General features: G+C 55.4%; 1 protein-coding gene across 1 annotated transcript; it reads left to right on the top strand.

Annotated features, from left to right (window-relative positions):
- Positions 1-6: 6 nt before the first annotated feature.
- Positions 7-23482, top strand: VIL1 (villin 1). Its single transcript, XM_082691477.1, has 20 exons — positions 7-113; positions 4586-4671; positions 4998-5072; positions 5913-6109; positions 7414-7522; positions 7697-7807; positions 9205-9407; positions 9529-9607; positions 9780-9878; positions 10548-10701; positions 11247-11347; positions 11438-11575; positions 12178-12336; positions 13262-13441; positions 13945-14090; positions 15008-15152; positions 15621-15809; positions 18207-18275; positions 19349-19489; positions 23187-23482. Exons 2-20 carry the CDS (start codon positions 4597-4599, stop codon positions 23298-23300), a joined length of 2484 nt encoding a protein of 827 aa, XP_082547603.1. The 5' UTR covers positions 7-113; positions 4586-4596; the 3' UTR covers positions 23301-23482.
- Positions 23483-23957: the final 475 nt, after the last annotated feature.

Raw genomic sequence — 23957 nt, 5'->3', positions numbered from 1 at the left:
GTGAAGGCAGTTCCTAGAGGAGGGGGGGTGGTGGGGACAAAGGTCGCTCTCCTGCAGCCAGCTTGCCACAACTCCCTGAGACCTCCCAGGTGGCAGCTGCCTCCCCTGGACAGGTAAGGCAACCCTGTGGGACACTGGGACAGCAGGCTGTGGGAGACGACAGGACAGGGGTCCTGGCGTCTCCCTGGCAATGTAGGGCCTCCTTAGCACCTTGGAGCGGAGGTGAGGGAGCGGCTCGGCTTTCAGGAGCGTCTGGAAAGAGCAGGAAGCACGCTGCGGCTTCCTGGGCCTCCAATGAAAGAATTTTTCAGTTTCCACTCTAGACAATGGCTCATTCAGAGGTGCACCTGATGCTAGCTTCACCTCAGGTGTCCAACCATCCCCATTGCCCTGAATGGGGATAATCTGGAGACACAGGACTTTGAGATTTAAAATTTGGACACTCCTGGGCAAACCAGGACCAGCACCCTGACCTCACTCTGCCTCCCTTTCCCCTGCCCTACCCCGTTTCTCTGCCCATTGGTTCTTTATCTGTAACCGTTTATTTCTTTGTGCTGCCATTCCCCGTGACACTGTGGGGGCCTCGGCGCCCTTGGGTCCTCGGCTGTGAGTAACAGCCGTCAGGAACTGAATGGACAAAGGCAGAGAGAGGCAGGGGGCTGGTGACTGGCAGGGCCCTTTTGGCCCCCAGGCATGAGCTTCTGTCCCATCTCCCTCCACCAGGACCCACCATCTGGCCTTACCAGCCATGGTGGCCGAAATGGGTGGGTGGGGGGGGAGGTAGGAACCAAGTCCAGACCAGAATCCTGGGACATCTGGTCCACCCCTTCCCAGAAAGCCTGTGAAGGCATCCCAGGTCTGCGAGGGACAGAATCTGCAGGCTGGGATGCTGGGGTGTGTCCTCTCTCCCCACTGTCCTGGGCTTGGGGAAGCAGGAGGCTGTCCTGGGTTTTAGGGCCTGCCGCATCTGTGTCTAGCTCATAAGAGCATGATTGGGGACTGAGAGCAGTGACAGTTCCCCGACAGTTCTGGAACTGGAACACTGGAACACTGAAGACAATGGGGAGGCAGTTAAGCAAGGGAAGATGGGACCTGGGGGAGCAGGTGCCCTATCTCCCGATAGGGCTCCAGCGTGGTCCACCCCTTCCATTTCACCGTTCTGACTTTAAGCTCTGGGAACATTTGTTGAGCATCTACTATGTGCTAAGAGCTGGGGAGCTACACAGATGACACTGTTTAGGTCCTTGACCTTGGAGACCTCAGACTTAGAAACAGCTCCTTTCACCACCATGTGGTCAAGGGGTCAAGAGAGGCATGGGTCCAGGGTGTCTTGGAGCCCCCGGGAGGGGCCCTTGGTCTAGCCTGAAAATTCTGGGAAGGTCTCCTGGAAGAAATAAGAACTAAACTGAGTCTAGAGGAGCATGTAGCATTTAGCCATGTGAGGAAAGGTGGGGAGGGCATTTGATAAGGGAAGAGCAGGGGTAAGGACATAGGCAGAGGGGGAGAAGCAACCTGGGAGGACCAAGGCAAGCAAGCAGTCCAGCATCACTAGAAGGCAGCGAGTGAGCAGAGAGAAGCAGAGGGCGCATTGGGGGCAGGCTGAAGAAACATTCAGGTGGACAGAGGGGCATGAGCTCACCTCTCAGAGCCGCACCCCCTCAGGATCCCCTTGCCCCCCCAACCCAGTGGAGGCTCCCCCTTTCCAGTTCAGGCTGTGGGAGGTCCCGAATCCTGATTTTCCTCTAGGGAGGGAGGCTTATGCAAGTCCCTGCTCCCCCAAATCTCCACTCATCTGATGGGCAAGAAGTGCCTCCTCCTGTCTACTGTCAGTTCCTCTTGCTGCTCATTCCTAGAATCAGAGCATGTCCCTATAGGTCATCTAGTTGACCTGACCCTCCCCCCATTCCTAGATGAAGAACTGGGACTCATGTTCATTCAGCCAGGGAGTGCCAAAGAGTCTGTCTCGGAGAAAGGAAGATGTAGACCAAGGTGGAAAATGAAGTAACACAGAAAACCTTTTTCTCCTTTGTACCCAAACTGGTCCTACTGGCCCAGGAGTCCTGGGAGCCTGCGGTCTCTGTGGGTTGAGAAATGCCTCAGAGAGGGGCCATGGCCCACAGGGGCACTGGACAGGACCCAGGCACCAGGGGTTCCAAAAAACACAGTGCTGGTGACTGGACCTGGTCCCCTGAGCTGCCAGAGGGGGTGCTTATCAGAGGCTGGGCAGGGAGACCTTGCCAAACTCCAGAATGCCAGGGAGAGAAGTCACCCACCCCTCAGGACTCAGAAGAGGGTGTTTCCCAGCAGTAAAGGACCAGGTCATTGTTCTGAGAGGTGACTCAGAGTCAAGGTGCCATGAGAGATAAGATAGAGAAGTTCTAGGCTGTCAGCATGTGAAGCCGGACCCTTGGGGCCACATGACCTTTCATTCGTAGGTCATCAATCCAAGGAAACTTCAAGGAGTCTTCTTGGAGGGCAACTCTGTGACAGGCTGTGGCAGGCTGGGAGGTGGGCTTGGTGGGGAATGGGGGTGACCTTCGGCTTGATAGGGAAAGGCAGGAAACCAGGGATGAGAGTAACGGGGGACAAGCGGATCTCCACCTTGGCTAATATCAGAGTCTCTGGGAAGTCTTTGTTTTAAAGATTTTACTGTGTATTTTAAAGAGAGACCAGCCAAGTGGGAGGGTTAGGAGAGAGGGGGAGAGAGAAAGAGAGAGAGAATCTCAAGCTGACTCTGCACTGAGCATAGAGCCCAACATGGGGGAGATCATGACCTGGGCCCAACCAAGGTTGGACCCTTAACCGACTGAGCCACCCAGGCACACCTCTCTGGGAAGCTTTTAAAACACCCATGACCCGCTTCCCAAAAGGCAGAAAATAAAGTACCCGTGCCTGGCCCCACACAGCCTAATTAAATCAGAGCTCCTGGGGATAGACCTGAGCATTATCAAAGCACTGATATTGTTTAAAAGCTCTGTAGGTGATTCTGGCGAGCCCCTGCAGCAGGGCACAGAGCCACAGGTGAAAACAGAATGAGCTGTAAAAGATACCATAAAAGAAGCTTGGGGAGGAAGGTTTCTTTCAGCTCAGCAGGTGAAGGCTGGTTCACACAGGGAGAGTTCACTCTGTCAACCATTCATCCACCCATCCATCCATCCATCTATCCATCCATCCATCATCCATCCATCCATCCATCATCCATCCATCATCCATCATCCATCCATCCATCCATCATCCATCCATCCATCCATCATCCATCCATCCATCCATCATCCATCCTCCCATCCATCCATCCACCACCATCCATCCATCCACCCATCCATCATCCACCCATCCATACACCCATCCATCCATCATCCATCCATCCACTCATCCATCATCCATCCACCCATCCATCCATCCACCCATCCATCCATCCATCCATCCACCCATCCATCATCCACCCATCCACTCATCCATCCATCCATCCATCCATCCATTTACCCACTTTGCAAAGCACACACATGGTGTTAGATGCCGGGGGTTTAGTACTGAGCAATATGGTCTCTGCCTTTGTGGGGACTAGACCTTGAGCACCACCACAACAGTGACTGAGGGGTGTTTGGGAAGTACCTAACTAGGAAGGAGCATGAAACTGCTGCAAACACTTTTTCCTATGATGGTAAAATACACATAAGATTCATCATTTTGACCACCTTAATGGACACAGTCCAGGGGCATTCAGGACATTCACGATGTATGCTACAACCAGCGCCACTGTCTAGTTCCAGAATTTTTTCATCATCCCGAATGGAAACTCTATGCCCACTAGCAGGCCCTCCTCTGCCCCTCCCTCCAGCCCCTGACAGCCACTGATCCACTCGCTGTGGGCATGGATTTGCCTGTACTGGGTTGTTCATATAAAGGGACTCACACAGTACATGGCCTTTTGTGTCCAGCTTCTTTCACGAAGCTTAATGTTCTCAAAGGTCATTAGTGTTGCAGCCTGTATTAGTGCTTCGCTCCTTTTTACGGCAATATAATATTCCATTGTGGGAGAACCATATATATATATATACATACATATACACCATCTTTTGTTGATGGATATTTGGGTGTTTCTACCTTTTGGTTATTGTAAACAGAGCTGCTATGAATCCAAAATACAAGTTTTGTTTGAACATCTGCTTTTTCTTTTGGGTGAATACCGTTTTTGGCTCTTATTTATTTATTCTTTGCTTTCCTTTTCTTTAAGCCTGCATGATTTTTTTTTCCCAGTCAAAGGATTAGAAAAACTGGGGCTAAAGAAAGGCCTTGAACGGTAGGCTGAAGAGTGGGGGTTTAATCAGTTAGGTAATAGAGAGTCAGGTAGGGGTTTGAGCAAAAGAGTGGCAAGATCGGAGTGTGGTTGGGGGGAAGACTGGAGGCTCTGCCCTCAGCCAGCTGGGGGAGGGGGTGGAGCGCCAAGCCCTCGCCTCCCCAAGTCCATGAGCCCTGGCCTCCCTCTGGAGCTGTCGGGAGCTCTCCAGGCCTGGGCTGGAAGGGCAGCGCCAGACACACCAGAAGCACCTTCCCAGCTTCTCAGCCCTTGCTCCCCATCCCCTAGGCTCCTCCGCCATGACCAAACTGAGTGCCCAGGTCAAAGGCTCCCTCAACGTCACCACCCCGGGGGTGCAGATATGGAGGATCGAGGTGAGCTCTGCCTGGGTGCTTGGGGCTCTGCAGGCTGGGGTGGACTGAGGGAAGGGAGGAGCCTGAGGTTACTCTGCCTTCCTGGGGTGCAAGCCCCTGGTGCCTATCCCCAAGGCTGTCTTCCTCTCTTCTCAGAACTCCTCCTACTATCCTCCTTTTCCTCCGCTCACTGTCACATCCATTCCTGGGGTCAGCTTCCTCAGGCCCCCCCTCCTGCTGGTTCTCTGCCTCTCCCAGCTCTCCCTGCGGTCAAGGGCAGCAGGGCAGCTAGGGGTTCTGGGGGGAGGGTGCCAAGATGGCCCCTCTGAGCTCCCTCCTCTCCCTAGGCCATGAAGATGGTGCCGGTTCCTTCCAGCACCTTCGGGAGCTTCTACGACGGTGACTGCTACATAGTCCTGGCTGTGAGTGGTGGGGGGGCGGGCACGGGAGAGGCTGAGCTGAGAGCAAAGGCCTCTGTGGCATCAGGGAGGAAATTTGAGGCTGGGGGTGGGGGGAGAGGAGGACTGGCTGGGCTTCACCCCTAGCCAGCATTCCCCGGTGTGCCGAGGGGCCCCGGCCTTTGGTAGCCCTGCAGGGTCAGAGATGGAGGCAGCTCTCCCTGCCCTTGGCTCCCTGAGCTCCCAGCAGAGGCGAACTTCTTTGAATTTCTAGCCCTGGGGACCGTCTGAGCCAGTAGGACGTCACTCTACCACATTTCCAACATCCACGGTCCCCTTCGTCTCACTTTCAGGGTTTTTGCTACAACCTGTACTACTGAAGGCATTTCTACTTGTCCTTATATTGCCTCACTTTTCACACTTAAATCCACTTATTCAAAAATGTAACTCCCTATCATGATCATGATAAGTGGAAGGCAGGGTCCCAGGTCACTAAAAGGAAAGTAGCTCTAGAATATCTACTTAATCCTTTCCTATGCATTTGTACGCCCCCCCAAATCGCCTCACAGGCCTCTGACCCCCACCTTCCACACACCTCAGCTTGGGAAATGCTGCTCCATGAAACCAACTTATTTCCAGGATGAGAGGAGCAAGACCTTGAGGGTCTCAGAGAGCCTGTGGCAGGGCGGGGGGCGGTCCTTCAGATTCCTGACCACCAGCCCCGTCGGCTTCCCCGCCTGCCAAGCTCACCCCTGCCCCTGGGACCCATGTGTGTGCGAAACCTGGCAGAGCAGGGAGGCGGTGAGCAGGCGGGCCTGTGAGCCCAGGGCCTCGGGCACACCGTGCATGCCCTCTCCTCCCTAGATCCACAAGACGGGCAGCAACTTGTCCTATGACATCCACTACTGGATCGGTCAGGCCTCATCCCAGGATGAGCAAGGGGCAGCTGCCATCTACACCACACAGATGGACGACTTCCTGAAGGGCCGGGCCGTCCAGCACCGTGAGGTCCAGGGCAACGAGAGCGAGGCCTTCCGAGGCTACTTCAAACAGGGCCTGGTGTACGGATGGGCGGCGCTGCGGGCAGGGAGGGGCCAGTGCGCAGGAGGGGACCAGCTGGGGCCTTCGGGGAGCCTCTGAGGGAGACCTACCATAGGCCTTTGGAGACTTCTGCTCTTTCTGCTTCTCCACTCCCATTTCTGCTGCTACCCCGTCCCTGGTCTATCCCTCTGAGTGTCTTTAGCTGCCCCAGAGGCTGTTGTGAACGTCTGTGCACCATGAATTTTTGCAGATCAACCCCTATTTGAACATTCTGGAGAGCTCAGTGCCAAAGGAGGCCTTCCAGGACATCGCAGCAAATCTTCCTTCTGGCCCATGGGCAGTTGACTTGCTCCTCCGTTCCCTAAAGCAGCACTTTCCACTAAACACTCCGATTGCTAGCTTTTCTTGAAAAGCCTAAAGTTCTGGACTCTGGGCTTTTCCTGTGGAAACACGCAGTCAAGATCAAGTGGCTACTGACCAGTAGGATAGGCCAGAAGCTCTCTGCTGAGCCACAGTCCCCACCCCTCCCTTTTGTCTTGCTCCTCTTCTTCCCACACTTAGAGCAGCAGCCTACCCCTTCGGGCACTGGAGCAGGCAGCTCTCTTGTCTGCTTGGGCTGCCCTAACAAAATACCACAGAATAAGTAGTTTAAACAAAGGAAATTAATGTTCTCATAGTTCTGGAGGATGGGAGATCCAAGATCAAGGTGGTCAGGTGATTGGGTTGCTGGTGAGATCCCCCTTGCTGGCTTGCAGACGGCCACCTTCTCGCTGTGTCCTCCCATGGTGAAGACAGTGAGCAAACTCTCCAGTGTCTCTTCCCATAAAGGCACTAACCTCATCATGGAGACCCCACCCTCAGGACCCCTACTAAACTTCATCAAAATCTATCCCCTCCAAGGGCCCCATCCCCGAATACCACCACTCTGGGCTTAAGGCTTCAACAAAGGAGTTTGGGAGGAGACAAAATTCAGTTCGCAGCACACACACACACACACACACCAGCCTCCAAGTCTTGTCCTGTCCTTCCACAAATCCACATCACCGTTTGCCCATCTTTGTGGGGCAGGAACTACATAGGATGGGGAGCGAGGCATCTAGGACGCAAACTTTAAGAAGGCTGAAGAAGGCATGCACAGGCAGGCGGAACACTGACCTTGCACTCTCATGCCCCGGAGAGGGAGAACCTCAGAGCAGGCAACGTAGGCACCTGTGCCCCTCATCCTAATCTGGGGCCCCGCCCTCAGCTGCTTGAGCCCCAGCACCTGGGCTCTTTCACGCCTCCCAGCCACTCCCTCCCTTGGGTCAACTCCTTCTCTTCTCAGGATCCGGAAGGGGGGTGTGGCTTCTGGCATGAAGCAGGTGAAGACCAACTCCTACGAGGTCCGGAGGCTGCTGCACGTCAAGGGCAAGAGGAATGTGGTGGCCGGAGAGGTGGGCATCGCCCAGGGCCCTGGGGCAGGACCTCCTGTCTCTCCTCCCAGCCTGGGCGGAGGGCACAGGCCAAGGAAGGGTGTAGGCAGGGGGAGGGGGAGGATGGGAGGTGGGGGTGGGAAGAGACGTGGATTGGGCCAAGTATCTGAGCGGAGGGGTCCTGTGGCCCTCCAGGTGGAGGTGTCTTGGAACAGTTTCAACTGCGGGGATGTTTTTCTCCTGGACCTGGGGAGGATTATCATCCAGTGGAATGGGCCGGAGAGCAGCCGCATGGAGAGACTCCGGGTGAGCCCCAGCACTAGCCCTCTCCCCAGCCGCGCTCTGCCTTTGCGGGGTCCCACGCACCCGCGCCTCTCCTGCCGGCCACACTCACTAGACTTCTGCCACCCCCCCACACCCCAGGCCCCTCGTGGCTGACTGCCCTGGACAGTGTGTTCAAAGGTAGATCTGAGTCTCTGTGGGGGTTCGCATGCGTTCCCGTGGCTCACCCAGGAGGTGTAACACGGCCCTGCTGCGGGGTGGACCCCGTACCAAGCGTAAATGAGGTAGGCTGAGCCCTGGTGTTGGCCTCCAGCCGGCCCTTGAGTGGGGAGAGGAGCTGAGAAGTGAGAGGTGTGTGTGCGGCACTGGGGGTTCTAGGAAGGCTTTCAGGAGAAGGTGGGGTGGGGCGGAGAAGGCCCTAAGGCAGGGGAGAAGTGGCTGGGGTGGGGAGGGCGCAGGGTGGCGATTGCAGGGAGCTGGGAGAAGAGAGGTCTCGCTCTGGCTCCTGGGGCATGTTCTGTGGCCAGGAGGCTGTAGGAGAGGGCTGGGGTCTGTTCCTGGTGCCCAGGAGCTCTGAAGGTTGTCCTGACTTCTGAGGGGAAGTAGGGGTATGGAGGGGCTGCAGGCAGTCAGGGAGCCGCAGCCACCTGTGTGAAGATGGGGATGGGAGAGGTGGCAGGGCCCCTGGGACAGTAAGCGGGGATCTGCGGGCCTTACCTGTGTGGCTCGTGGGGCCGAGGAGGGAGAGGCCTTGTGCTTGAGTCCCGTGGAGGGGACGCAGTCCCATTTCCTGAAATAAGAAAGGAGACACAGATTGGGGTGGGTGGGGGCGGGGGCAGACGGGGGAATCAAGTTCAGTTTGGGGCATCTTAAAACGGGTTATCATGGAAGTTGGGAAAATGAGAAGAGAGCAAAGAGCTTTGCTGGGACAGAAATAGGAGGAAGCCCCGGGACAAGGGCTGGGGACTGAGGCCATCGGACTGAGAAGGGGGAGCCAGGGTGTGAGTGTGTGTGCATGTGTGCACATGCGTGTGAGCACACTTGAGGCCGTGTAGATGCACATGTGTGTGTGCCCGTGCACACGCAAGCTCATGCTGGGGCAGAGACTGAGCCCCCTGAGATCCAGGCTTCCGCTTTTGTCCCCAGCTGTGAAGAAAAATCACAAATTTCAATGTCAAAATGGAAAGCCCAGCAAGTACACCCCAAACAACCTCCTGCCAACAAGAAACCTGCTTTCCCAATAGGGTTCACTTGATGACCTCACGGGGGGTGCAGGCAGGACAGATGCCTCGTCCCCAGGGTGCTGGAGTGGGGGCTGGGTTCTGCAGGCGCGGCTGGGGCGGGCAGCCACAGCCCCTCCCGCCTGCCTCCCCCGCCTACCCCAACTGGGGCCTTCACGGGTCACTGGACCCTCCCTGCAGGGCATGACCTTGGCCAAGGAGATCCGAGACCAGGAGCGGGGTGGGCGGACTTACGTGGGCGTGGTGGATGGGGAGAATGAGACGGAGTCCCCGAAGCTGATGGAGATCATGAACCATGTGCTGGGCCAGCGGGGGTCCCTGAAGGCCGCGGTGCCCGACGACTTGGTGGAGCCCGCAGTCAAGGCCGCCCTCAAGTTGTACCAGTGAGTGTGTACCCAGCTGGGCTCTTCGTGGCCACGGGGCATCCTTCTGGGGGCTGGGCTGTGGGACCCCCGCACCCACAACCCCCAACCCCCAACCAAAGGCTGTGCCTTCGTCCTGCAGCGTGTCTGACTCAGAGGGAAAGCTGGTGGTTAGAGAAGTCGCCACAAGGCCACTCACCCAGGACCTGCTCAGTCACGAGGTGAGAGAATGTGGAGACCCCCAGCCCCAGCTCCCATCCCCCTGCACACTGCCTGGAATCCCCCCAGCAGGATCATGGCCAGTGGCTGGAGCCACTTTGGTCCCAGCAGCTCTGGGGTTGGACACCGCCCGCAGGCTCGGGCTTCCACGCAGCGTCTCTCTCTCCCCACCAGGACTGTTACATTCTGGACCAGGGGGGACTGAAGATCTACGTGTGGAAGGGGAAGAATGCCAACGCCCAGGAGCGGACAGGAGCCATGAACCAAGCCTTGGTGGGCATGGGGGTCCGGGAGGGGAAGGAACAGAAGCAGACGCGGCAGGGTGTGGCAAGTGGGGTCAGACTGGGTGTAGCACCAGGCAGAGGCCTTGGAAAGCCCTGGGCCTGACCCAGCTGGGATGCTAAGGGTCAGTTCCATAGCTGTCTTGAGGGTTCTCTGAATGCCGGGGGTGGGGTGAAAGGATCCAGGCAACCCGGGGGCCCCCCTTTCAGGATATGAGCTCCCACCTCAATTTGGTTCAGAGAAAGGAGGGAGAAACGGTGGCTGGCCTTTCTTCAAGAGGGGACTGGGTTGGCCAGGGGGCTGGGTCCAAGTCAGAGTTTGGGGTCATTATTAGGGCTAGACGCAGTAACCCTAGCTGGCTTGGGCTCAGCATTAGAATGGGGGTTGGGCTCAAGGTTGGAGATGGCAGCTGGGGATTGGGGTTAGAATTGAGGTAGGGTCAAGTTTGGGATCTCTTTGGGGCTTTCGTGTTGGGACCAGAACAGGGTTTAGCTTTGGGGTCAGCACTGGAACTGGGGCAAGGTTCAAGTTTGGGCTTGGGAACCGGAGCTAGGTTTGTGGTTGGGTCTGGTTGGTTTTGAGCTAGGCTGTGGCTTGCTTTTGGGGGCCTGTGGGGGTTCAGAGAGGGACACAGCCCCAGCCAGCCCTTTTCCCTCCCAGAACTTCATCAAAGCGAAGCAGTACCCGCCCAGCACGCAGGTGGAGGTGCAGAATGACGGGGCCGAGTCGGCTGTCTTTCAGCAGCTCTTCCAGAAGTGGACTCTGCCAAACCAGACTTCAGGCCTGGGCAAAACCCACACCCTGGGCTCCGTGGGTGAGGACCGGCCCAAGGCAGGAGTGGGGCTCAGAGGGTGTCTGCACCTGCCTCCTCGCCTGCTTCCCAGACATACCCCTTCCATGTTCTCCCCACCACCCCTGGCTCTGGGCTGCCCCGATAGGGTGGGGACATGAGGGAAGACGGGTAAACTCAGCTGTCCCAAAAAGGGAGCTGAGAAGCACCTGTCTGTCCTTTGGAATGGAGTTGTCTCCCTGGAAACCAGACAGCGTCTCGGTGTCTCACCAGACAATATTTGCTGGAGGCAAGCTCAAGTCCCTGGAGGAAGATAAAAGGGCTGTTTCTCTCCTGGCTCCTCAGGGAGGCCATGGTGAAGCCTGAGTCTCAGGGGTGGGAGACGGGGGTTTGCATTGTAACTGCCACTCTCTAGCTCTGTGACCTTGGGAAGACCTCCTATCTCTCTAGCCTTGGCTTTCCCATCTGTGAAATAGATCTAAGAATTGTAGCCATCACTCAGGGCTGTTGTGAGGACCCTGGGGACCTCAGCTGCTGACAGCTGGTGTCCTGATGCCCCCCCACTCCAGCCAAAGTAGAGCAGGTGAAGTTTGATGCCACATCCATGCACGTGCAGCCTCAGGTGGCTGCCCAGCAGAAGATGGTGGACGACGGGAGTGGAGAGGTGGAGGTATGGAGAGGGCAGGAGGCCGCGGCTGGGGGGGGGGTGAGGTTGGCAGAACCCGTCCCTGCCCTCTGACTGGCCTGGCAATGGCCCCAGGTGTGGCGCATTGAGGATCTAGAGCTGGTGCCGGTGGATTCCAAGTGGCTGGGCCACTTCTACGGGGGTGACTGCTACCTGCTCCTCTACACCTACCTGATCGGCGAGAAGAAGCACTACCTGCTCTACATTTGGCAGGTTAGGTCCTACCCTTCCCTGTCCGGACCAGGGCCAGCTCGGCTCCCACTCCAAGCGGCCGGCACCTTTGAGTTGAATACCTCCAGTGATGGGGAGCTCACCCCTTTTCCCATCTTGGGAGTGCTTTGGCTATGAGATCCCATGGGCACAGGGTACCCCCATTCACAACCCTTGCCCCTTCTCTGAGTTCTTGGAGTCTCCCTTCTGATTTCCATGGCTTCCAGAAATTCCCTTCCTCTGCTCAAAGCACCATGGGTTTCTGGGTCCAGATGTGAGTGCACAGGGAGATGCTAGGGTGCTGGAGGGAGTGGTATGGTAGCCTTGGTGTTCCCCCGATTAAGAAGGGGAGGAGGTTGGGGTTAAGGGCTGGGTAGCAGGTGAGCTAAGGTTGGTGGGGGGCTGGGAAAGGATTAGGTGTGGGGCTGGGATCAAACGGGTCTGGGTCATGTTGGGTGGGCTATGTCCAGGGCGCTCTTTGGTGGGGCAGACAGTTGGGTTTAGGGCCAGGTGAGAATCAGGGATGGAGTTGTAGCTGCAGCCAGGGACGGGCTCAGGACTAGGGCTGACTGCGTCTCCCCAGCTTCCATCGTGCTTGTCCCCAGGGTAGCCAGGCCAGCCAGGATGAAATAGCAGCGTCTGCTTATCAAGCCGTCATCCTGGACCAGAAGTACAACAACGAACCGGTCCAGATCCGGGTCCCGATGGGCAAGGAGCCACCGCACCTCTTGGCCATCTTCAAGGGACGAATGGTGGTCTACCAGGTGTGGCTGCTGGCCCGTGGCGCTTGGGAGGACCCACGATTGCGGCGCGGTGGGCATCAGGAGATGGGGCAGGAGGCCTGGGTTGGGGGCGGGGTGTCCAGGGGTGAAGCGCATCCTCCACGGGCAGGACTGTGTGAGGCCCCGTCCCCCATGTGGAACTAGCAGTAGAAACCACCACACCATAGGAACCAGTATGCAACAGGAATGCCCAGCGTGGGCAAGTCCGGTTTCTGTCTACACCCCCCTCCACCCACACCCAGTCCTCCGCATGACATAGACACCACAGTGAGTGTCCCAAGGGCATCGGTGCCTTCCAAGGCAATGGAGCAGACATTGGCGCTCATTTAAGAAATCAGCTGTTTCTCGAGCGCCCAGGAGCCTGCAGCTGTCTGCAAGGTGCTGGGGCTGGGGAAGGCCTGTGTTCCTGTTGCCAGTCTTGTTGGGAGAGTGGAGGACAGCCAGAGGCACCATGTGGTTCCATGAGGAGTGGAAATACAATCATCTGGGGCAGGCAGGGAGTTGGAGCCTGAGCCCGAAGTGGGGTTTGGAGGGGCTCTTGACATGAGGGCCAGAGTTGAGGTGCCTGGCAGAGGTAAAATGAGGGCCCAGAGGAGGGGATCCATGACACAGATCAGGGAGAAGCCCGGCCGAGGGCTGGAGAGAGGGCTGGAGGGTCTGGAGAGAGCAGCGTGAGTCTGGGAGGGCAGTGTTGAGCTGGTTCTAGCCTATAAGCAATGGGGAGCCACTGAAGGTGTCTGAGCAGGGGAGTGCTGTGACCATTTGGAAAGGCTAGTCTGGGGATGATGCAGCAGAGGATCTGGGTGCAACCACACCCCACCCAGCCTCTCCTCTACTCTGTTCTCCGTGCCTCTCTCCAGAATCTTCCATGGTCTGTACTAAGTTGCTGCCACCGCTCTTTCTGCAGGGAGGCACCTCGAGGGCCAACCAGCTGGAGCCAGTGCCCTCCACCCGGCTGTTCCAGGTGCAGGGAACCAGCGCCAACAACACCAAGGCCTTTGAGATCCAACCCCGGGCCAGCTCCCTCAACTCCAACGACGTCTTCATCCTTAAGACCCAGTCCTGCTGCTACCTGTGGTGCGGGAAGGTGCGTGCAGGGCCTGGGGGGCCTCTCATCGCTAAGTGGGTCTTAGGGGGTCCCCAGTCCTCAGGGGAGCCCCTGGCCTGTAGGTCCTTCTGGCTCATTTCCCAGCTGCCCTGAGCCAGTCTCCATCCCCCCTCACATTCACTGCCTCCATGCCTGGTTCAGTCTCTCTCATTCTGTTTGTCTCAGCTACCCCCGTCTGTCCCAGTGCTGGTCTGTCTTTGTGTCTGGGGCCCTCTCCATTATCCCCATACCTGTCACTTCCTCTCCTTGGATCTCAGCTGCTTGGATGTCTTCTCTTGCCCTGAAAGGAGAGTGCAGACTCCTGTCCCCTCTGCCGTGCTATGGAGTGTCAAGGACAGAGGAAGGGTGTGCTTGGGGTCCTGATCCGGGCAGGAGGGGCCCTCTTGGACCCAAGAGTTCTGGCCAGTAAACATGGTGGAAGGGGGGGTTAGCTGGGGCCGTAGAGATGGTCTCCCCCAACATAGCTGACTCCCTTTCCCCAGGGCTGTAGCGGGGATGAGCGCGAGATGGCTAAGATGGTTTCGGACAACATCTCCAGAACAGAGAAGCAAGTGGTGGTGGAGGGACAGGAGCCGGCCAGCTTCTGGGTAGCCCTGGGTGGAAAGGCTCCCTACGCCAGCACCAAGAGGTAACTATGGGGTGTCTCTGCTTCCAGCTTGCCCTTTTAATTTTTTTTTAAAGATTTTATTTATTTATTTGACAGACAGAGATCACAAACAGGCAGAGAGGCAGACAGAGAGAGAGGAAGGGAAGCAGGCTCCCCGCTGAGCAGAGAGCTCCATGCGGGGCTCGATCCCAGGACCCTGGGATCATGACCTGAGCCAAAGGCAGAGGCTTTAACCCACTGAGCCACCACCAGGCGCCTCACCAGCTTGCCTTCTGCGGCTGGGGAGCCTCCCAGCACCTCCATGCCTTGGCCCAGAGCCTGCAGTGGGCATGGACTGAGGACTCTGTGTACCAGGTCCCCAGGGCTACAAGATGAAGGAAGAAGGGACAACCCATTGGGCCCTCAGGGGCTGTGTCTGTGCTGGCGTGCCTGGGGGACAGTGCAGGGGCAGGGAGGGCAGTTTCTTAGCAAATGGTGTTCACCAGCTAGGAAGCAACTCAAAGAGAAGGCCAGGGGTTGCCCTTGCAGAAATCTGCCAGAACCTCTCTTTAGTCCTGACACAGGACCTGGATGCTGTGAAGCCCCAGCCGGAAACACTCTTTGCAGGTGTTTTTCTAAAGAATACGCAGGGTCCACTATTCCCCCACCCAGAAGCAAAAGGTCATTCCTGCAGTGGCAGGAGGAGGCCTAGAAGGAAGATAGCAGGACTTCCCAACAGGCCTGCAGAAAGCCCCGGGCACGCACCTCCTGGAAAGGCAGTGGGATTTCTCCCTCAGAGCGCCGTCGGCCTCCCGTGTGAGGAGGGGGCCGCTTTTTCGCGTGATCAGAAACAAGAGCATTTTCCTAGAAGCTGGGCCTTCCGCGTCGGAGTTCTGTGTCCTCCGTTCTTCCTCTCGACACCTTCCTCCTGCTGCCACAATTTTCTCTGCATCCCGCAGGCTGAAGGAGGAGACTCTTGCCATCACCCCCCGGCTCTTTGAATGTTCCAACCAGACTGGGCGCTTCCTGGCCACGGAAATCCCTGACTTCAATCAGGATGACTTGGAAGAGGAGGATGTGTTCCTGCTCGATGTCTGGGACCAGGTACAGTCGAGGCCTGGGGCCCTCCCTTCCCACCAGCTCAAGTCCCAGGGCCAAGAAATAGTGACTTTATGGACAGGTAAGGTTGGCCTTCTCTTGGCTCCCTCATTCGTCCTGGGAGTAGTATCCTGGACAACCAGAGCCTAAGGAAGAAGGAGGCAGGTAGAGAGGAATTGTAATTGGCTTTATGTGCAGCGTATTTTCGCAAAGCCCCGTTTCTTTCATGTGCCAGAAGCATGTTTTTAAGGGTCTGAGGCTCTAGAGAGGTCAGGAGTCCCGCACTGGTAGCGTCTCCAAGTAGAGGGCATCTGTCCAAATTCTTCATGTCCCAGACGCAAAGTCAAGGCCAGATGGGGTCTGCCCAAGGTCACTAAGCTTCATTGTCGGTCACTGGAGCCTGGCGGAAACGAGGTGGAGCGTGGTGGGCCAGGGAGCAGGGGAAGGCCTGCCGGAACTCTGGGGTCCCCACAGGTCTTCTTCTGGATTGGGAAGCATGCCAACGAGGAGGAGAAGAAAGCCGCAGCCATCACGGCCCAGGAGTACCTCAAGACCCATCCCAGCGGCCGTGACCCCGAGACCCCCATCATTGTGGTGAAGCAGGGACATGAACCCCCCACCTTCACAGGCTGGTTCCTGGCGTGGGATCCCTTCAAGTGGAATGTGAGTGGCTACTCCCCAACCCCAAAGCCTTCTAGCCCAGCAGGATCTTCTCCAGGAGGCTGTTCACGGCACACCCCAAGGGCAGGGCAGACTTCTGGGCTCTTCTATTCGTTGTGATAGACGACCAGTGGTAGATTTTTTAAAAGGGTCTGAGGGGGCCTCAAATAAAAAGGCAGACTGTGTTAAGTCCATGAAGCCCTCTGGTGAGGGAAGAGGGAAGGAAATCGATCAAAAACCCAGGCTCGGGACGCCTACGTGGCTCAGTTGGTTAAGCGGCTGCCTTCAGCTCAGGTCATGATCCCAGCATCCTGGGATCGAGTCCCACATCAGGGTCCTTACTTGGCAGGGAGCCTGCTTCTCCCTCTGCCTCTGCTGCCACTCTGCCTGCCTGTGCTCTCTCTTTCTCTCTCTGACAAATAAATAAATAAAACCTTAAAAAAAATGTACCAAACTTAAATAAAAGTTGTAAATCAAACTTCATGATCCTTTAAAAAAAAAACAAAAGAAAAAGCAAAAAAACAAACCGGGCTTGTGGGTGCCTGGGCAGCTGAGGGGGTTAAAGCCTCTGCCTTGGGTCTCAGTCATGATCCCAGGGTCCTGGGATTGAGAGCCCCACATTGGGCTCTCTGCTCAGCAGGGAGCCTGCTTCTTTTTCTCAATCTCTGCCTGCCTCTCTGCCTACTTGTGATTCCTCTCTCTCTGCCAAATAATTAAATATTTATTTTATAAAATAAATAAATATCCAAATAAATAAATAAATACTTATTTTATAAAAATTTATTTAAAAAAAAAGGTCTATCAAAAACCCAGGCTCATGACTGTGCCTTTCTGGAGCACTGGATGTAGCTCAAAGCTGATGGATATTCTTGCTAAGAGCTGTACTGACCACTTGAACTTAAATTAACTAGAGTTAAGCAAAATGGGGCACCTGGATGGCTCAGTTGTTAAGCACCTGCCTTTGGCTCAAGTCATGATCCCAGTGTCCTGGGATCGAGCCCTGCATCAGGCTCCCTGCTCGGCGGGGAGCCCGCTTCTCCTTCTCCCACTCCCCCTGCTTATGCTCCCTCTCTCGCCGTCTCTCAGCCAAATAAATAAATAAAATCTTTTGGGACGCCTGGGTGGCTCGGTTGGACAACTGCCTTCAGCTCAGGTCATGATCCCAGAGTCCCAGAATCAAGTCCCACATCAGGCTCCCAGCTCCACGGGGAGTCTGCTTCTCTTTCTGACCTTCTCCTCACTCATGCTCTCTCTCCCTGTCTCTCTCTCAAATAAATAAATAAAATCTTTAAATAAATAAATAAATAAATAAATAAATAAATAAAATCTTTAAATAAATAAAGCTAAAATTAAAGATTCAATTTTCACAAGCCCCAAGCTAAGTACATCGTTGTTCCCTATGGGCTAGTGGCCCCAGGTCAGAGAAAGAACATTTCCATCGTTGTAGAAACTTCTTCGGGACAATGTTGGTGGATCCTCAAGGCAGAGGGGGATGACGCACGTCAGTTCTAAAGGACAGACGAGTGTCTCCCTGGCACCTGCTTCTAAGCAAAGTGGGCCATACATGTGGACCTTACCTGAGGGACAGTGAGTGAGTCTTCCACACGGTTCTCCTGAACGGGCCCCGGACAGAAGCAGAGGGCAGGTCGTCAAGGCGGCAGCCCGTGCGAGTTTTCTGCAGGAAGGAGGAAGGCCAAAGGTGGCTTTGGGTGCACGAAAGTGCCTAATGGATGATTTGAGGGAATTAGAGCTTAGATGAATTTCCTCAAATGCATTTTTTGAAAGCATTTATTCAGGGCTTGAGGGGCTGGATTAAGTCTTGAGTATAGATTAAACAAGTCTCCAGGCTGCAAATCTAACTGCCAGAGCTTCTTAAATTCCTCTAAGGGTCCCTGGGCCCAAGTTCTGGCTGCCCTTCCCTCCCCTCCAGTCTGTGCTGGTTTCCCTCGCTGGCCGAGCGCCATGCTTGGGGAGGCCCTGGACATATAGGGACATGCGGTTCCTCATGGAACCAGGGTTCCTCTGACTCCCTTCAGCCCTCTGCAGCAGGGACTCCTCCAGGCTCTGGGAGGAGCCCCCCGTTCCCCAGGCCGCCCCTGTGTTCCCCAGAGCCTCCTCGGCGGAGGCAGCGTCTTCAGGCTGCACGTGCCTCTGAAGGCGGACTCCGTCCTTGCGTGCGGCCGAGCAGGGTCTTCCTGACTCTCAACCCCGTGGGTCCCCACCCTCACCATTCAGCCTCCTTTTTCAGGGTCCCTGCCCCAGTCCCCACCTGAGCCCCCCTCAGCCCCTTCCCACCCCCAGGCCTGAGGCCAACCTTCTTTCAACCCCTTGAAAGGAAGAAAATTCTGCCATGCCCTCTGCTGAGAGCCGGGTCTAACTTGTAATTGGGTTTCCGTGCAGAACACCAAATCCTATGAGGACTTGAAGGCGGAGCTTGGAAACTCCGGGGACTGGGGTGAGATCACTGTGGTGAGTACGGGGCAGGAGGCTAACTGACACAACCCTGTGGGAGCTGAGAAAGTTCCAGAAAAGACAGCTGGGCCCTGGGCTTCCCTTTTCACGGGGTCCCCTCACCCCCACTGGCTCAGAGAAGTGCTTCTCCCTGTTGAACTTCAAGGCCTCCAGCTGTTTCTTCTGCTCTGTGTGCTAGTCTGAGCATGCATAAGAAAGCCTGTGTCCCGGTGATGGGAGCCAGGAGCGAGGTGGGGACAACCGGTTAAAACGTGGATCCCTAAGTCCCGCTCAGTTCCCCCAGTTCTGGTGCGTGGAATCAGGCTGAGCCCGGGAATATGCCTGTTTTAAACGAAGAGCTAAGGGATTTGACACAGTTCGTCCACTTTGAGAAAGAATGATTTGTCTGCTGTGGTCACCCCTGGGGTCCTTTCTCCAGGGGCAAACTGTGGTCTCTCAATTAGTGACCAGAACAGCACTGAGCCCATGGGTGCAGGGTTATGGGACTCTGAAAGCAAAACCTTTCCTTTGGGAAGTTCACAGGCTTGCAGGGGAGGGAGCCCCAAGCAGACTCTGTAGAAATGTGTCCTGAACACAGTTTCACAAGCACGTGGGGTCATCAGCCGATAAGGCTGCTTCCTGGGCCCCACCCACAGGCTGAGCACCCCGTGTGGCCCATACACCCTTTTCACTGGGCCGATGGTGCAGGCAGGAAAGCACGGACAGAAAGGGCAAGGCTGGAGGAATTCACTGATGACAGTGTCATAACAGATAAGAGAAAGACGGTCATAAACGTCCAAGGTGGACCTTGAACATCTGTGGGAAGCCATGGAGAGAAGTTCATAAGTCATAGAACAAAATAATCATCTCGGACCCACTGGCTCTGGTTGGATACAAACCACCAAATTGTAGCTCACAGGTCAAGCAGGTGTTGTGCTCTGAGGAGTGTGTGTATGGGCAGGTGGGGGCAGGTAGGGAAGGCTTCTCGAAGGAGATGCCCTAGAATCAGTGCTGATTCTGGAGAAAAAAGGCAGCCTGGGAGGGAGCCCCAAACCCGCAGAACGAACCAGTGGTTTCCTTTTCTTCCCTAGGAGATCACCAGCTCTAAGCTGGACACATTCGATGTGAACAGCAACCTCGTTTCTGGGCCTCTACCCATCTTTCCCCTGGAGCAGTTGGTGAACAAGCCTGTGGAGGAGCTCCCCGAGGGGGTGGACCCCAGCAGGAAGGAGGTAGGTGGGCCTCTGGGGCGGGGGTGGAGAGAGCTGGCGGGCCGTGGGCTGGACAACACTGACGTTGGTTAGGTGAGTAGGTGCTGGGGATGTGCTGGGAAACAGAACACATCTGGTCTCCTCCTTCCCGTGAGGGGACTTCTCAGTGGGGACAGTGGGTTCAAAGGACCCCGATTACATTATGATTTCATTTCAGTGATGGTAAGTGCCACAAGGGTGAAGTACAGGTGTGGTTAAGGGTTTTTCTAGGAGGAAGCTGACTCAGTCAGAGGTTTCCTTCTGAAAGGTGACCAGGAACTATTCAGGCAAAATGGATTATTCCCAGAGAAGGGGGCAGTGTGGGTGGAGCCCAGAGGCAGGGAATGAACACAGAGGCCAGCGTGGCTGTGGTGTGCGGGGCCAGAGAGCAGCAGGCTGAGGGCCGGGGGCCTAATGGAGCAGGGTCTGCTACACCCTGTTAGGGAACGAGGTGTCTGTCCTGAAAGTGGACAGGAGCCGTTATGGTCGAAGCAGGGGTACGGCGGGAGCGGCGGTCGGTTTATGCCTTTAAAAGGCCACGATAGGGGCCCCAGGCTGGCTCCGTTGGTAGGACGTGTGACTCTTGAGCGTGGGGTTGTCAGTTCGAGCCCCATGTTGGGTGCTGAGAGTACTTTTAAAAAGTTTTTAAAAACTTAACAAAAAAATAATAAAGTTTTTATTTTTAAGTAATCTAGAATAGGTAGGTGGTATCTGGGGGAGTAGAGGAAAAGGGATGGTTTAGAGGAATTTTAGGAGGTCAAGTCAATGACACTGGATGAAGGGTGGGTGGGGGAGGAGGTAAGGGCATCATTTTTGGAGATAAAGAGACCCGGGGTCAGACTGAGCTTCGAGGGGATCGACCGTGAGTTTGGTGGTAGCCATGCCATTTGAGGTACGCGGGGACATCCGGGGTGAGGCATATTTGGTGCCCAGGCTACTCAGAGACCTGCCGGGGCAGAGACCCACCAGCGCGCAGTCCTCCCGGTGGCTGCGGCTGCAGACCCACGTGTGTCCCTCGTGCAGAGAGAATGTGGCAAGAAGAGAGCTTGTTACACACCCATTTCCACTATTCACTCCCACTATAGGAAAATCCAAAATGGGGCACAAATCTAGCTTCACGGGGGGATGGAGAGACAATGTGCTCTCTGGGTATGATAAACCATAAAGAAATCTTGCTAATGAATTAAGGAATCTGTAGGAGAGAGATGCCCGATTTCTCCAACAAGTCTGTTAAGGGTTTGGGCTCCGTATATGTTTAAGTGTATTGTTCCCAGAGCATCTGTGTCCTGCCCTTCCCCTTGGCGGCCATGTTCACGCATTCTCTCCCGGATGGACCCATCTGTGTCCTCGCCGGAATGTGGGGATGATCCCTACATACTTTTTGTAACAGTGATGCTGTGAATATTGTTTGCCCAGCACCTCGTACGTGGAAAGTGCTCTGTAAATGTAAGCTGTTAAGGACCGCCTGGGAAAACTGGAGGTTGGGCGAGTGACTGGCCTGATGCGACTGACATAGCTATGGGGCAGCGGAGGCAGAGCCAGAGCCCGGTCCTCAGAGTCCTGCTGCTCCCATCATGTCACGTGGCATGATGTGTTTCTAAAAGGCGGTGCAGCCAGTGTCATTGAACCAGGTGACTGAGAGGAGGCTGAGCGGATGGTGAATTCTGACCGGGACCAACAGAATTGAGACAACCCCATCATGGTAGACAGTCTACAAAATCTAAGATCCTTTTAAAAAAGTCAGTAGTCTGTTGCTGATTTTTTTTTTTTTTAAGAGATTCATTATTTGAGAGAGAGAAAGAGAGCAAGGGAGCATAGGTGCAAGGGTGGGGAGGGGCAGAGGGTAAGGGAAGGGAATCCCGAGAGACTCCTCTTCTAGAGCGAAGCCCAAGGAGTGGGGCTTGATCTCCAGACCCTGAGATCATGACCTGAGCCAGAACCAAGAGTCGGATGCTGAACCGACGGCGCCACCCAGGCGCCCCAGTACGTTCTTTTGGGAGAGCTGTCGGTCAATGTTAAGTGAAGAGAGTTGGGGGGTCTTCAGACCTCTCTGGCGCTCCAGAGCTCCAGACTCGGAAGGGGAGCCAGCGACAGGAAACGGTGGGGTGCTGGGTCTGGCTGCGGGCAGTAGCAAGAGGATAATCTGGGTGTTTGAGTACCAGTGAGTAAACCACAGACAGGCGGATGTGGGTATGGGTGAGGCCAGTAATCAGCTGGCAGGACCACAGAGTCCAAGAGTAGGACAAGAGGAAAGATACAAGTCCACTGGGATGGGCAGTTCCTGCTATCCACCTTTCGGGTCAGAGTCCAGAAGTCTCCGCCAAGCTATGGAGCCAGCCTGGCGGGGGCCTGAGACAGCCCTGGGCCTCAGCTGTGAGGGACCTGGGCCCAGGCTCTGCTACAAACTGGTTTAGGGCAGTCAGCTCTTCCCCACCCACTGGTGCCCAAGCCCCTCCCCCTTCCTCTTTTTCCCTCTGCCTGGGGCAGTGGGCAGGGCTCTCAGTGGACTTGAGGACAGAATTGGGGGAGGGGAGGCAAACCTAAAGACCGAGCTTGAAGTCCACCTACAGAGGTTGTCTGAGCTGTTCAGTTACGGGCTCTCTGCAGGACTGGATCAAACACTGTCCTGGGGTGGCGGGAGTGGGGGCTTGCATTGAAAAGAAACCCCACCGTTCTAACCAGCTTCTTGGTGCCTGGGGAGCAGAGATGAAGGCCGGGAGATGCTCTTGGGTGCAGTTTCAGTTTGCGGTTCTCCCCTTGAGTGTGCCTTGAGGATACCTGGCTTGCCTGAAGCAGTATCACCTGTTGGGGGGCTAAGGTCATGTCAGGCACTCCCCTCATCTAATGGAGAAAGATACAGACTCCTGGCTTAGAAAGCTGTCTTCCAGTCCTGATCTCTAAGTCAAGAGTAAAAAGGTAGAATTGTGCTAGCCAAGCTTCTGTATCATTCCAAGTGCCATAGCTGTATCTGTACGCTAGCTAGGCTGCTGTTTGCTGGGCCCGCGGTGCTGGGTGGGTGCTGGGGTGGCCAGCCTGCTCCCAAGATCCCCAGCAAGGCAGGGCCCAGGAGGGCCAGCCCCTCCCAAGGGTCATGGTTCTCACTAGCAGAGCTGGGTGTCCTTCCTGTGGTGACAGCAACTGAGTCTCCAACATTCAGACCTGGGCAGATTCCCTTCCTGGCTCATCAGCTTACCCTGTGGGCCAGACTTAAAGGAAGAAGGATCCTCTCGCTTAGGGTCACTGTTTACTGAGTAAAGACAGATGAACAAGATACCTTGTTTCCAGTACCCTTTCATGAGTCATACTGTTTTTATCCCCGTAAAAGCATTACAGAGAAGCAAACACTGGCCTTTAAGATTTTTCTCAAAGAGAGGAAAACTAAGACGTTCTCAAAGCTAGTGAATTCCCTAGCCAAGTGAAGCCAAATGTCCCAATTCCCTTTGCAGAGCTAGGGTGCTCTTGGAGCTCAGTCTATTTCATGCTGATCATGTTCCACATTCAGGGATCACACTTCTTGGACCTCAGCATACCACCTGGCTTCTCCCCGTCTCTTCCCCGGGTCTCCCGACATTACCTGCCCTGTCCTTCAGGTGATTGCTCTGCCACACCTACAGGACTCGCCTGTGAACCCCGAAGTGGGGAATGTGACTGTTGCTCTCTGGTTCCTCTCTTCTTCTAGGCACACCTGTCCATCGAGGATTTCACCAAGGCCTTTGGGATGACACCCACTGCCTTCTCTGCCCTCCCTCGATGGAAGCAACAAAACCTCAAGAAAGAAAAAGGCCTGTTTTGAGAAGTGGGAGCGGTTGTGGTTGGCAAGCACTTCCCTACCTTGCTTGCAGTTTTGTTGTTTTCATGACTGGCATATTAGTCCTATACTAATTTTGAAGTGAAATTTTACCTGTGAGCAACCTCTCTACTCTTCCAGAGTGGTACCTCCATAAAGAGACTGTCGTCCCAATTTCAGCTCTTAAACAGGCGGTCGGTCGCATTGTTTCGACTCTGGCGTGGTAATGTCACTCTTGACCATCCTGTTCTAGAGCCTCCCTTCTTAGAGGAGAGCGAACACTTCACAGGACATCCTAATTCTGAGGAATCCTCCCTAGGTTTCCCTCCTGTAACTGATGTTTAGCCATGAGAGTGGAAGGAAGCATTTTGTGGTTGCACATCTTTCCCCAAGTAAGGGCTTTTCTTTCTCACCTACTCTCCTCACTGACTTAGACGAGAAGTTAAAGGGCACTCCTTTGCAAGAGCTGAATGGCCTGGGAAAGGGCCCTGTTTGGAAGTTTCACAACACTAACCGGTCCCCAGCGAGAGCAGCACACCCACTGGGTCCAGAATGGAGGTCAGTTCACCCCCGGTCTGGTACTAATATGGCAAAGAGCTTAGCTAAGGCCGATGCCGAGTTTACAAGCCATGATCCAGAACCTCTGCCACGCTCCCCGAAGGG

The sequence above is a fragment of the Mustela nivalis genome (assembly GCF_964662115.1).
Source record: "Mustela nivalis genome assembly, chromosome: 11".
NCBI lineage: Eukaryota > Metazoa > Chordata > Mammalia > Carnivora > Mustelidae > Mustela > Mustela nivalis.
This window is presented reverse-complemented; position numbering and strand designations above follow the sequence as displayed.

What these genes read in the sequence shown, in the direction of transcription:
- VIL1 (XM_082691477.1), top strand. Translation starts at nt 4,597, where the DNA reads ATGACCAAACTGAGTGCCCAGGTCAAAGGCTCCCTCAACGTCACCACC. An exon ending in TGCTCGATGTCTGGGACCAG is followed by an intron (nt 15,153 to 15,620) that starts GTACAGTCGAGG and finishes GGGTCCCCACAG; the next exon opens with GTCTTCTTCTGGATTGGGAA. An exon ending in TGGACCCCAGCAGGAAGGAG is followed by an intron (nt 19,490 to 23,186) that starts GTAGGTGGGCCT and finishes CTCTTCTTCTAG; the next exon opens with GCACACCTGTCCATCGAGGA.